This window comes from Rhipicephalus sanguineus, chromosome 4 (assembly GCF_013339695.2).
Source record: "Rhipicephalus sanguineus isolate Rsan-2018 chromosome 4, BIME_Rsan_1.4, whole genome shotgun sequence".
In the NCBI taxonomy this organism is placed as follows: Eukaryota; Metazoa; Arthropoda; class Arachnida; order Ixodida; family Ixodidae; genus Rhipicephalus; species Rhipicephalus sanguineus.
The window spans coordinates 128,862,006-128,876,500 of record NC_051179.1 but is presented as its reverse complement, the minus strand read 5'-3'; the positions used below and the strand labels follow the sequence as shown (position 1 = coordinate 128,876,500).

General features: G+C 44.3%; 2 protein-coding genes across 5 annotated transcripts in view; both read right to left on the bottom strand.

Annotated features, from left to right (window-relative positions):
* Nucleotides 1–14,495, bottom strand: part of LOC119390677 (gastrula zinc finger protein XlCGF57.1) — a 963,551-nt gene that overhangs the window by 60,306 nt on the left and 888,750 nt on the right. For 2 of the 3 annotated variants that reach the window (XM_049415125.1, XM_049415124.1), the window contains exon 5: nt 1,692–2,872. The exons of the other annotated variant lie outside the window; for it this stretch is intronic. In XM_049415125.1, coding sequence (XP_049271082.1) covers nt 2,049–2,872 — 824 coding nt within the window. In that variant the 3' untranslated portion in view covers nt 1,692–2,048. Of the gene's footprint in view, nt 1–1,691; nt 2,873–14,495 lie in introns of those variants that run through there. 3 annotated transcript variants of the gene reach the window in all.
* The window catches only part of LOC119390670 (gastrula zinc finger protein XlCGF8.2DB), an 807,836-nt gene that overhangs the window by 751,844 nt on the left and 41,497 nt on the right, over nt 1–14,495 (bottom strand). Inside the window, exons 4-5 of one of the 2 annotated variants that reach the window (XM_049415126.1) lie at nt 11,940–12,017; nt 11,638–11,860 (exon numbers count right to left, since the gene is read on the bottom strand). The exons of the other annotated variant lie outside the window; for it this stretch is intronic. Coding sequence (XP_049271083.1) covers nt 11,638–11,860; nt 11,940–12,017 — 301 coding nt within the window. The remainder of the gene's footprint in view (nt 1–11,637; nt 11,861–11,939; nt 12,018–14,495) is intronic. 2 annotated transcript variants of the gene reach the window in all.

Genomic DNA, 14,495 nt, shown 5'->3' with positions numbered 1-14,495 from the left:
AACACGGCATCGAGGCGAAAAGATCGGTCACTTCTCAACACACGCTACCAACGCGCCGAACGGTCCGGAAGGGATATGGCCGCCGCCGCCCAATGTTGCCCGCGTGCAGCCTACCTTTGCGGTACTCTGAAATTTTCCAGTGACTCTACAAAACTCCAGCGCGTCAGCCCTATAGACAGTCAGATGTGACGAAGGCTGTCTTTGGACGATCGGCATCTGCTAAACGCACCTGCCAATACCCCGAACGCAAATATAACGATGAAAAAAACTCGGCACCCTGTAAACATTCAAGGGTGTCATCAATCCTGGGCGAAGAGTACACGTCTATCCGAGTGACCTTATTTAAGCGCCGGTAATCCACGCAGAAGCGAATCGAACCATCCTTTTTAACTAGAACCACAGGTGATGCCCACGGACCTTGTGGAGGTCGAATAACGTCGCGTTTAAGCATATCATTAACCTGTTCGGCAATAACTTGACGTTCGGCGGCGGAAACACGGCATATGGTCGCTGTCGCACTGGCGCGCTGGTGCCTGTGTCGATGTAGTGAATGTGCCTCCCCCCCCCCCCCCCGAAATTTTTTTTGCCATGGCTCACAGAGCACAAAATGACACTCGACCACATCTGCCTGACCAGCCCCCACTTCAGGTCAAGGTGGTGCCCCCCCCCCCCGGAAAAAATATCTGCCTACGCCCCTGGCAGACGTTCGTCCCAGGGCAGGTTGCGCAACGTAGAAAGATTTGCGGAACTAGTACAGCAGCTCGAGAAGATCACAGCGTTCAGCCGGCGACAGTCCGTCTGCGATCGACGAATTGAATAGGTCGGAAGGTGTTACATCAGAAGGGTTGAGGGCACCGATGGCTTCGAGGTCGATGCCAGATAAATCTTGCTGCATGGTAAAAATTTGCCCTTTGTCAATGGGCTGCACGCGTCCCAAGAGATTCACCTTTAAACAGTTGGATGGGATACGGAAGGGGATTGGTGACGCAGAGAGCGCTGTTTCCTTGAGAAATGGAGAGGGTACGAAAATTCGGCCGATCCCACGCGTTGTGGGAATCGGTTTCATGCGAAGCAGCCAGCAAGTACTTTTATGCAGTATTTTATGGCTTTGAGCCAAGCGCTGCGAGGTGGATCGACGTGTTTTTGTAGCTATGTGCACATTGTGGGCTTACCAGGCACGTCGATATACACTGGCGTTTAAAGGGTAACTTATGGTGCGACGCAACGTCAGCCCTCACGTTAGAGTACATAAGTCAGTATTATCGAAACTAAGTGCACTTTATGGTGTAATCATGTGAATATATTAGGTAACTTATTCCTCCGGGGTCGAGCAATGCTTCAATATAGCTTGCTGAATCATAGGAATACAAATGTAATGTTTATTAGACTGCTATAAAAGCGGAGTCAGCACTGGAACCATAGACGTTAATCTGATATGACACCTGTATCGTAAGAGTAAATATGTAGTGTTTATTGCTTTCTTGTAAAATTAGATAGCCAGCACCACAACCATAGGCGTGCGCAGGGTTCCCCTTTAGGAAGGGGGGGTGCGAAGGTTCATCGCAGCGCCCCCCCCCTCCATCTTAAGTCAATGTATGGGGCAGACATTGCGCCCCCCCCCCCCTCTTAGGTGACTAGGGGGGGGGGGGGGCAGCCCCCCCCCCCCCCCTCTGCGCACGCCTATGGCGCACGCCTATGGTGCTCACACAGAAATAAGTTACAAATGTGACAGTTAGTTCGCTCTCATCCTGTGTATGTTCGTTCCGTGCGTCCTTTCTGCTTGAGCAGCGCGTTGCAAGTTTCGAGCTGCTTGCTGTTCTTCGCGTGACATTACAATTCGTTGCTGTAGCATTCATTCCTTTGCCCTTGGGGCGAAAGAATGCGCAACAAACGCTCAACTACGTCTGTGAAGACACGTTTCACTTTCGTGTTATACCGATTCCTATGACAGCGGGATCAGCCATGTTTTTTTTTTATTCTCACGCAGAAAACATGCTGTCCCTGCCACACTTCACCTTCTTTAGGTAAAGCCCGTAGGCTTCTCACATTTATGGGTTCTTGTTTCCATGACGACGGGACATGTGATTCGTGAGGTATTGTTTTCGTGAAAAAGAAGCATTGCAGAAGACACAGGAGTAGGGACGCTCTCCTGTGTGCGTGCGAATGTGTCTCACGAGGCTGTTTTTATACACAAAGGATGCATTGCAGTGCACACAGGAGAAAGGACGCTCTCCTTTGTGAATGCGGATGTGTATCATGAGTTCGTCTTTCTGCACAAAGGATGCACTGCAGTGGACACAGGAAAAGGGACGCTCTCCTGTGTGTAGGCGCATGTGTCTCACAAGTTTCTTTTTCTGCACAAAGGATGCATCGCACTGGACACATGTGAAGGGACGCTCTCCTGTATGCGTGCGGATGTGTTTCACGAGGTGGCATTTCTGCACAAAGGATGCACTGCAGTGGCCACAGGAGAAGGGACGCTCTCCTGTGTGCGAGCGCATGTGTACGACAAGGCTGCATTTCTGCGAAAAGGATGCACTGCAGTGGACACAGAGAAAGGGACGCTCTCCTGTGTGAATGCGCATGTGGTATTTGAGGGTGTCTTTCCGTGAAAAGGATGCATTGCAGTGGACACAGGCAAAGGGGCGCTCTCCTGTGTGGGTGCGCATGTGAATCACCAGCTGGGAGTTGTGAGTGAATGCAGCTGGACACAAGTGGCACTGTAAAGGGGGCTCGTCCGTATGCTTCCGAATGTGCCTGTTCATAGCTGACTGGTCCCAGGTCACATAGGCGCACAGCTGGCAGGAATGCAGTTGACGTCGTACAGACGCCAATGAAGAAGGCTGCTCCAGCGACGCAAAACACAAGGAACCTGCAAAGCCACCGAGAGCACACATAGGCAACGCAAATCAGGTGTCATACATTACATGCAACTGGACTGCAGCAGCAGGCAATACACAGTGTTTACCCCACATGTATGTGAAGTAATTAATCACCTTGTCTCACACAAACTAAAGCTACTGTTATGGCGACAGTGCACCGAACCAGCACATTACACGAAAATTCCCATCTTGCTGCACATGAATCCCATGAAAACACCAGGTGCCAAAAAATAGAATCGGATGTAGATGCCATACTGACTATATATCTACAGTCGAATGTCTTTGAATATGCACCAATAAATCCATTAAACTAATTACTGTACTTTTGTTTGCACAGAAGTACAGTCAAACCCGCATATATCGAACTCGCAAAAGAACGGGAACTAGTTCGATATGTAGGATAATTAGATATATAGCTTTTAATGAAATTATTGCATTTGGGTCATTCCATGCCAAACGTCCCAGCCATTTGGGGACCATCTCGAATGTATTCGAAAAAAATCGTGCTGGTTCATTCCATTGAAAACAGTGAATTGCCAGAATATTTCCTAGAGAACAAGTTTTTTGGTCACGTGAGTGCCTTCCGAATTTGCCAGAATGTCATCTGGGTGTTGTTTGTAAGAAAATTTATTCTATGAGTATCTTTTCTTGTTTCAATATCAAATTTGGTTTATATATTAAGCAGAGGTGTTTGTGTAAGGTGTTTGAAGCTCGGTAATATTAGTGCCATTTTTCTGCCATATACGCCTCCTGTAATTTTGCCAAAATGTTCTATGTTTGACACTGCAATATTCAGGGGTGAGACAGTTGAAAATGAAATGGGAGCAGTTTTTGGAGCAGCAAAATTTTGATTTTGGAGCAGAACAATGTTGATTTGGAGCAGTTAGCAGCATTTAACATGTCGTCCTAGGAGCTTGAAAAAACAAATTTTTAGCAACTTGGAGGAAAGTACATATTGGCTTATTATTTTAATTGGCTTAGAATACAGCTAACACTGAAGAGAATACACCTGACACTGAAACAGCCTTCGGAGAAAGTTTTTTTAACAGATTGTCGCCAAGTAGGAACCACACAACCTTTTTACATACCCCGCAACCTATCTAGCCCGTGTAACAAACATGAAATAACTGAAAAAAAGGTTCTGGAAACTAAATTCACCTCAAACGTACATTAAAGAAAAACGAACGTCAGAAATTTTAAAAATTGTGATTACACAAGAATTGTAGTTACACAGCAGTAGGCTTCTGCTTAAGATCAGTGATATTTAGCATACTACTGCTTTGACTTTTTGTATGTCTGCTTATTTAGATTTTCAAGCTTCCCAAGAGCTTCCTGTAGGTCAGTGTTACTCTTTGTCAGGAGAACGTCACAATGAGCGCCTTCCAGGGGCGTAGGCAGAAATTTTTTCGGGGGGGGGGGGGGGAACCACCTTGATCTGAAGTGGGGGCCGGGCAGGCAGATGCGGTCGAGTGTCACTTTGTGCTCTGTGTGCCATGGCAAAAAAAAATTTCGGGGGGGGGGGGGGCCGGCATGGGCCCAGTGTGCCCCCTCCCTGGCTACGCCACTGGTGCCTTTCGCTATCTGCTCAGCTGCGTGGTTGGCATAGCGTAATGTGTACTGAACGCTTTTAACAGACGACAACAAAAGCACGCTGCACCACCGTTCACTGCCACCCAGTGCGGTACCACCCTCAACAATGCGGCGTGGGTGCCAAGAAACCTCACCGCACCGACTATCTCGTCAAACGCGTGCGTATGGCACTGCAAGAGTAGCGCCGTTGTAAGCGTACTGTACGCTTTTATTGGGTTTTATTTATATTTATATTTTATATGTATTATGATAACGTCTCTCGAAGCGCGCAACCACAGTATTAGCATTGACCTGTTCTCTTTTCTTTAAAGGGACACTAAAGAGCAAAACGATTTTTCTCGCATTATTGAAGTAGTATTTCACGATACCAAAAACACGCTTTCTGGGCGAAGACGCTTAATAAGCAAGAAAACGCGCAAAAAGAAAATACAGGTGGCGACGCCACCTTGGAATTCCCGCACCATTTGACGTGACGTCACATATTTTTGACGGCGCCTGCTTGGGCCTAAGTAGTTCCTAATCGGTTAAATCGAAGTACATTGTCCTCTGAGGGGGCCAGAGACTTGACATAACGAGTTTGTGGAAATGTCGTCGAGCCAGTGGCGCCAAAATAAGTTAAATGCTCTTTGAAGTCTTTTATGTCACGAATTACAAAGTTCGGCGCGAAATTTAAAAATGAAACTTTGAACTTTGTTTTCTTCTCTAATAATAAACCTATGGCGGTGAAATAAACTACACAAGAGTTCTCCGAGCACACTTTATCAATCTAAACCAATTCATTGCTTCTCTTTAGTGTCCCTTTAATGTCGAAGGCAATCGCCGTTGAACTCCCGATAATACGTAGAATTGATGTTGAACTCCCGATAATACGTACACTGCATGCTTCAGGCACCGCGCAGCGTCAGCAATGTGTTCACATGAACTATACATGAACGAAGCGCCGGACATACAGAGGCCTGTTTAACGGGCACCTTTAAATCGTGCAAGTTTTATGGCACGCACTAGACGACGAGTCTTTACTGCTGCTACCACGTCACGTGGGTCTCTCGATACCCGCAGACATGCGCAGATACGGTGTCGATGGCTTCGTTAAATGGAAATGCAATGCAAATTTGCTTGTCTAAATAATTAAATTAGTTGCTAATGGGGGTAAAACGGGAGCGAGTTGCATTCGTTCTGGCCGATCGCGGAACCCTTAGGTGTCCTTCACAAAACCCCTGGGTTCCGCAGAACCCAGTTTGAGAACACAGCGCATCGCATGCAGGAAGATAGTTGACGCCGCGTTGACGCAACAAAAAGGTACTCGCCCACAGCAAACGCGTGCATGGGTGACCACACACAGCAGCGTCGACACGAAAACCGCAGCGACCGGAGGAACATGCTACGCGCAACAAAGAACCTAAGAGTCAACTTCTCTACACATGCCACTCGGTAGTTTTCGCTAAGCGACAGCAGCGCTAGAACACACAGCCTAGCGAGTAGAAGCTGTGCACGCTCGGGGCATGGCAGTACACTTTTGCGGGGTCACAAATATTTACAACGGTCCAGAGGAGATTATAGCGGCACCATGGGAGCATTCGTTACAAAGGTGCGTAGAAGAAACACGCTTGGGTGCGTCTAAGTGTTCTGCGAACATCTGATTTTCTTGGTATTCCTGGCGCTGGTTGAAAAATTGTGTTGTCAACTCAGCCTTTTTTCCCCACTGAAGCTCACGTGGACATCAAATTTCTTGCTTTTGAGGCTGTTTTAAAGGGACCGGCAACTGCCCAGAATATGAAATGAGTTGACTCCACTGATGTAAAGATTGTCCATCGCGCTGACTGAAACCAACCCTGTTTTTTTCGTGAGAGATGGATTTATATTTTTATTTTTTAATTGAAAGTCGCGAAAAATGACCTGTGGCGCCTCTGGCGGCAAAACCATGAATGATCCTATGAAGACGGCCACGTTACCGTTGATTGCTGTACGCTGTTGACCATTTTTTTGTTAGTATTGAAATGTTGTTCGTTTCTTTATATTAAGAGGTATTACTTCATAATAATGTACATATAGGCCTGCGTTAGTAGTATGCATTAAAGTGGCGCTGCCTTCGCGTGACATAATGATTCCATGCTTGTCAGCGCGTCTTGAGCAACTTTTCAGCATGCTCATGCAACCGTGCACGCAGTTTCCACGTCGCTAAGATTTTGGAGCGACATAGTTTTGCTACCTACACTTCGTCTCAGAAATGACGCGCGCTGCTACTCGGTGCGGCCGTGCATATGCGCAGTTACGTTTTCGATTACTTGGCTTGGCTCGTGTATCGAGAGGGTAACGACGCCGGGACAAGCCATCCATGACACAGGCGCAGGCAACCTTGGGCGCAGGTGCGCACAACGCTGCACAAATACCGGGAAGGTGTATAGACCTTTTCACAGACGGCTCCCTGGGCGCCGCTATAGTCCTCTCTGGGCTGCGCTAAATAGGCGTGACCCCCCAAAATTGCACTGCCAAGGCTGTAATGTCAGCCTTTGTACTTCCGCGTGCAGCCCAGCATGGCGGGTTTTTTCCTCTGCTGTGAAAAGGTCTATAAAGCCACACATCTCATTGTAACAGCTTGCTATTTTCAAAAGTGGTTGGAAAGCTCAAAATAAAGGTGGTTAAGCATAGTTGCAGCAACTCCTGCGAAAGCAGAACAACGAAGGCTAGCGGCATCGCTATCAATTCTCAGCGTTGCTGGAGCAAGCCTTCATGGGTGTTTGGAACCTTTCAGATAGAAAAATACTGCTTATAAAATAACTACGTGCTTTTCGGATAAACCACTGCAGCTACAAACGCTACGAAGGGTGGGCTTCCTGTCGCGCCGTAAAAAACTGTGTCGAGAAAAATTTGTTGTCAGTCCCTTTAAAGCATTCCAGCGCATTTCTTGCGATTTTTATGATTTTGGAGCAGTTTGGCGCAGGAAAACGGAATCGTATCAAAAATGCACAATGCATATATCTGCCTGTCTCATCCCTGAATATTGGGCCTTGTATGAATATCTGAGCAATGAATAGTTACGGTACGAAAGGCATATTTTGTATTAAAAATACTTTCAGACCCCTCAAGTTTCTAAACTTTACGAGAAAAAAATTGTGAATTTCAGAAAATCGCAACTTTTGTCACACTGAGAAGCAGTTTGCACCACGTGGTGCTCCAATTAAAAATCAGCTTTATACCTCAAGTGAAAGCAAATGAACAGTTCAGCTTATATGGCAAGTTTTATCATTACAATTTTTGTTTTAAGGAAGAAAATAATTTTTGAAGAAAAATTGAGGAAAATAATTCGGAAGGCACTCACGTGACCAAAAATATTTTTCTCTGCAAAATATTCTAGCAATTCACTGTTTTCAATGCAATAAATCAGCATAATTTTTTAAATAAATTTGAGATGTTCACCAAATGTCTGCGACATTTGGAGTGGAATGACCCATTTTCGATGCGAATATCATCGCACAAGTTGGCTTCCCGACATTGCTTCATGACAATGTAGTAAGTCACGCCTTCAAGGCGATACGCATTTTTTTTAAATTTGTATTCTTATGTGGTTTGTAGGTTAAGAAGCAGGGTTATGTGCAAGGTGGGAAAAACAAGAGAGAATGCGGTATCAGTGTAAATAGCATCTCAAAAATTTTCATACCCAGCTGTGCCTACTCGTCAGGTGCCGGAAGCCTCTAGCCTGCCTTGGAGCTGATGTCGGCTTTGATTTCAAATAACATACTCAGCGTACTTTTCGGGACGCTGCATGCAGCGGCAACGTCAGGTATCTTTTTCCTACGTTCGACTGTATAGATTATCACCAGCTTTGCATCACGCTAAGAAAACAACCATCGCATTAACAAAGCGAACGAAGAAGCAAATGGCGACCCCACATGATGGGCCAGTGGCGCGACAAGAAATCAAGGGGGAAAGCACATGTTGGCAAGCGGTAGCTTCTACTTGCTCTGCGCGGTGTCCTCCTAATCATGCCTCTCACTCTCCCATACGTGGAAAAGCCAACGTTTTGTGGGGGAATGCCAACCTCTTCACGCATTTCAAGCTGCCTGGCATTTTATATATCAAGTGTTGCGGCTATTTTTGTCAAGCGTTACAGCTATTTTTGTGCAATGGAGCCGCAGATATTCCTGAGCATTGACGTTATAGCATTGCTGCAGTCGAAAATAGTTGATATAAAGGATACTTAAATTTACCCGAGTTCGATATAGTCGGATTCGACAGTATATATAGCACAGTGCACAGCAAGAGAACCACTACACGTTCCAACACATTAAGCATATGAGATAAAATATGAGTGAAAGAAGTCAATATAAAGCAAACTATAAATTATGAATACAGCAAAAAAACCTTTATAAGGCATGCAATGGCATCACGGTTTTAGCTGCTCACAATGACCAAGCACATTAATGTGCATTACACAATAAAAGCATAATATACTGCTTCAATAAAGGCATAATGCTACCAGGGAATACAAAGACCTTATTCACCACATTCTCTTCCTTTATTCACCAGATAATGTTTCAGTCACTTACAGAGTCACTTACAAATTATTATTTACATCTTCCAGTGCCAAACCAAAGTGCCACTACCAAGCATTGTGGACTCTTATTTGCAAAACTGTTTCTTTCAGCACAGCCAGGTACGTAAAAACAAAAGCATGCATTATTAAATACCTTGTCTGAACGAGCACTCTGTAAGACAAACAATTTCTTCGTGTTGATGATTGAAATTTAAACGGTGCAATGAAACCCATTATTTTCTTCTCACTTTCAATAGACTTAACAGAGCAAAGTGTGACTAGACCATTTCATACGTTTCAATACAACCAATCTGAAATTTGCCATCACAATCCTAAGTTCATAATGGATTAGGCTGCAACATAAGTGTAAAATGATAAATGATTTCTAAGAAGACGCTGTTGCAATGCCCACCTGGCAATATCCAAAGCATGCAACTTTTTAGTTGCTAACTAGGAGAAATGGAAACACTGGCAACAGCGCACAGACCACTATTAAAGTCAGCACAAACAACACAGCACACCCAAACATACTTTTAGCCTAGGCATCAATAAGGCTTGAACATTATAAATTCCTTAATCAATTACATTTTTTAGTATTGCAACTGAGTGACTACTTTTTCAGTAATTTCATGCAACTAGTTTTTTTTTTTTTTTTCAAAAAGACAGGCTGTATATATAAAAAGGACATACAAACATGAACACATTAGTTTGGCAGGAATTATAGAATTGAACATCTGTGATAGTGTGATGCAGCAGTGTATGGGATATGAATGTCCAGAGAACCAAAGCAATACTCTCAGAACTTGTTCCCTCATTTTAGCACACACAGTAGAATCTTGATGATAGAAATTTCACAGGGTCAGAAAAAATATTCATATAAGCAGAAATTTGAATCACCGAAAAACAGATAAAACTAGCTTGCCAAATTTGTGACCTGCTAGTATGCCCAACAAGCAAAAAAAAATAATAATAAATAACACTGGCACACATTTTTATGTACTGTTCCTCGGGGCCGCAGCAATGTTACAGACCATTCTGAATGATCGCCAGTAGTTTTTTAGACATCATTAATTATAGTGGTACTCTTACACAGCGCACGCACAAGTGTGTAATTACAGGACAAAATGTTCTGTGCCCCATGAGAGCTAGTCGCCCCTCCACCATCCCAGCATAGTTCTCCACATGATTTCAGTGTACTGTGGCGAATGCGACTTAAAGCACCACTAATGTCGCCTATCGAGGCAACAGGCTGCGGCAATCACAGTTTGCGAACGTCATAGCACCGCACGCTGCGCAGACAATCCCAGTGATTTCAAGAGCATTTTGCAGCATAAAAAAACCTTTGACATATTCATAGAACACCAGATATTTTAACTTCAATATATGGAAACATATTCACGATTTCAATAAACTGCAGATAACTGCGGTGGACCAATGAATGAAATATTTCAATTTGTTGCCTAACTAAATAAATTGAAGCTACTTTAGGCACCTGTGGTCAAATGGTTAAAGGGACACTAAAGAGAAAAACTATTTTTCTCTAATTAGTAAATTCATCTTTCACAATACTAAAATCACCACACTTGCCGAAAGACATTTGGTAAGCAAACAAATGCGCAAAAACGAAATGCCGGTGGCAACATCACTTTGAAATTCCCACACAAATCGCCATGACATTATAGATTTTGACGGTGTCTACTCAGGTCTACATAGTTGCTAATCAGTAAAAATTAAGTACATTGTCCTGAGGGGGCAAGAGACTGAACATACCAAGTTTCAATGAATGTCGTTGAGCTAATGCTGCCAAAATAAAAAAAAAATTCACTTTGAAATCCGTGACGTCAGGCGCAGAGATTTCGGCACGAAATTTAAAAATGAAGCTGTTACGTTGACTTTCTCATCTATTAATATGCCTATGATGGCGAAATTACCGACGTTTGTGTTTTCAGGGTACAATTTATCAATCTAAACCGATTCACTGTTTCACTTTAGAGTCCCTTCAAATTACCACGCATGCGGATTTTTTCTGACAAACACACCTTTCCAATTGTGTACTGCATGGCAGAGAGTTGCAACTGTATACTGGCAGACAATCGTGGTAGTATAAAATATAAGGGCCTCTCAGTTATCTTGCAAGCAATCCCCATAAGTGCGAAATGGGGCGTTACTGCTGGTTTTGGGATACCACAGAATAGACAGAAACCATCCTCAACATGCTTAAGAAAAAGAATAATTCGATGTTTGAAATATGTCTGAAATGACATCTGAAAACGAATAATTGTATGAGTTGCACGGTCAGCAACTCCAAACTTTGATCAAATGGGCGCGGTTGCCTGCTATCCCAAACTAGATCAGTTGACGGCTGCTACCTTAGCACCATTGTACTTGCTGCGCTTTCACCGCTTACTTTGTATTGAAGCAACAAACAGCATGAAAGTTCCTTCGCTCGCTGAGCAGCTGTACTCCCGTACATCAGCGTGTAGTAGAGTGCCACCAGACCAGATCCTAAAGGAGTGAACTGCTAGCCTTACTTCATGTAACATTCCGATTTGTTGCTATAGCATTTACTGCTTCTCCCTTGCAGCAGAACTGACTTTTCTTGTTAGTCTTACAGTGAATGCAGACACATACCTGAAGAAACAGCATGAGGCTCTGTTTGCGTAGCACTTGTTGAAAGAATTTTCCTTCTATTTGCTTGTGATGCTTCGTGGCGGGTTAGTAGTTGCACTTGAACAGATTTATTTGTAACATGGCTTGGCTCACATGCTGGCTCTGGTGATGCGCCACGAGCTTGTCCGGACTTACAATCAGCACCCAGTGCTGCCTCGTGTTTTGGCTCTGCTGCGAAGTCATCCTGAAATAAATTGGCTCGCGTTGTTGCGAGTGATAACGCCAAAGATTATTGCCGAGAAAAGAAATGAAAACCCTCTTACATGATTTGTATCGCTACAATGACTTGGTCTTGGCCTGTGCCCAATGGTTGCGTTTCCAAAGAGGAGGTGTCCAAGAATCTGAAATAATGTATGAAAAGATGAGTTACTGACATATACAAAACAAAGCAGGAACTTATGACAATTATTAAAATACATACTTTTCAGACATCTGTAAAAAAATCTAATCTCAAGACTGTGCACAAAATGCCAAGCGCATGTGGAACCCCATACATGAGAACACATGTCGTAGGAAAAAGTCACAAGCTGATCGAATGCAAAACTTTCAAGAGGCGTATGCTAAATTCAAAATTCGACTGATCCCACGTATCGTGCAAATTGAATTCATGCGAAGCATTCATTGACTAGCAGCCTATGCCAGATTTTCACTTTGAGCCATGTGTTACGAAGTGGATCAACATGTTTGGGTAAATGTAGCATGCACATATCGCGGGCTTGCCAGGCACGTCGACTATACTGGAGTTGAACAGGCTACTCATGGTCCCACGTAACGTTGCCACTCACGTTAGCGCAGCGATGCAAGTTTTATCACAATGAAGTGCATGCTAAGGTCGATGATGTGCATATGATAAGTGGCCTTCATCTGCGTATTCGAGCAATGCTTGACTGTAGCTTGCGTCGTCAATGTTTATTACATTGTTATCAAGGTGGATAGCCAACACTGCAACCACAATTGGCGTTGCCCCAACATGACGCTTGTGTAGGGTCTTTTGCCTGAGAAGTCTGAAGCACTGGTGTGCCTCTGGGGTAGAATACTTAAATGCCTGGATTTGACTGCGGCTCGAGCTGTGATTTTCGCACATTGCTTCCATTGGGATTTCACGCCATCAATGCCGGTACCAATTTTTCTATGACACGAACTCCTTAAAGGGACACTAAAGGCAAATAAAAATTTATGTCAGCGTGAAAGGTCAATGTATGAGGACGTCTAAAACATCAATATTATCAATAGCAGTGCTCTAGTAATCGAGAAATTAACGTAAATGCAGGACACTATATGCGCCACGAGTGAGATGTTTTGGAACGAGCCCGATCACGTCAAGAGTACTAAGTACCAGCAGTAGGCCGATAAGCTGGCGGTGGTTTCTTGGCCTGTGCTCACTACAACTTGCACCTTCACGCGCCAACTGGCTGGCAACGGGCCAAGAAACCACCGCCAACTTATCGGCCTACCGCTGCAACGTAGCCGGCAAGACGCGGCCGCAGCTGATTTCATTCGCTCAAACCAGGGCTGAGAACACCACTTTCGCTGCGCGCGAATGTGCTAGTCACGTGGTTCTTTTTCTATTTCGCGGGCTTTCTTTGCAGCTTGGAAAAAATGGTATACGTGAGACTTTATCGCAAATAATGCAATGGGTGTTTCTGAAGACACTTCGAGCTTTGCAAGTCGCATTTCTTGCCTAAAGTCAATATTTAGCAATTTAGTTAAATAATCCTAATTACCAAATTAAATTCATTACAAAACAAAAAACTGTCTGTAGTGCGCAAGGTGGCTGTCAGTAATTTGCAACTGATTTCACTTGCCCGCGTCCAATATTGTATTTTTTAACCCTTGACTAAAGATAGCTGGGACACCAGGTATATAAAAAAGCCACAAAGAAATATAGGTCAGAAGAAAAAAATTTCTGAAGTGCGCAATCGGGTTTCGAACCTGTGTCCCCTCACTCCGCAGTGCGCACCTTTATACAACTTTTCCACACGACATGCGTTCTCCAGCATCGTTAACTGCAAGCTATTTATATACACAATTTACCGCTGGTGGTACCCAGAGCTCGGAGGTGCTTCGGCGTGTTCACCCGCAAGATGGCGCAAAGGGCCTGCTTTTAAAGGTCATCGTCCCCAACGCTCCCAAATTTTTTTCAGTTTGAAGACTTCCCTTTAACACGTACTAAAAAGTGGCCCATTTCTGTACCCACTCCCGATGTGGAACGCTGAGAAAACAATGTGTCGAACACCACCGTGCGGCAGGAAATGCAGACTGGAGGCTCCACGCGCCTAACGTCCAAACAACACCACCAAGCCGCTGGTTCCCACACGCTGTGGGAATAGATGTTACGCGAAGCAGGCGACATATAAGGCACGCAATTAATAATATTCTTGACATGACATGTCATTCATGTTCGTCATACACACGTCATGCTATGCAAATTGTGCAAAAAACCAACCACACGACCACGAGAGCACAGACACACAGGTGCTTAGATCATAATTTACTAGATCCGTGCGCCACGACTTTCATGTTGTGACCTGTCATTGTCATACACTAATGTCATGCTGTGCAAATTTTGTTATATATTAAGTTAAAGAAATGGCTAGGACAGCACAAAGACGGTGGTAATAAGCCGGCTCGTCAGAGTAATAACGCGTCGAACGCCACTGCGTGGAAGGAAACGCAGAGGTGTCACTCCATGCGTAGTAGTCCTCAAAAAAAAACAAAAACAGCAAGACAACTAACAGCATTGAGTTGAGCATGGTCGACATTTGCAGCACGCTGCTCAAACACAAAGTAACAACTTTTACAGTAGTTAGTTCGCACTT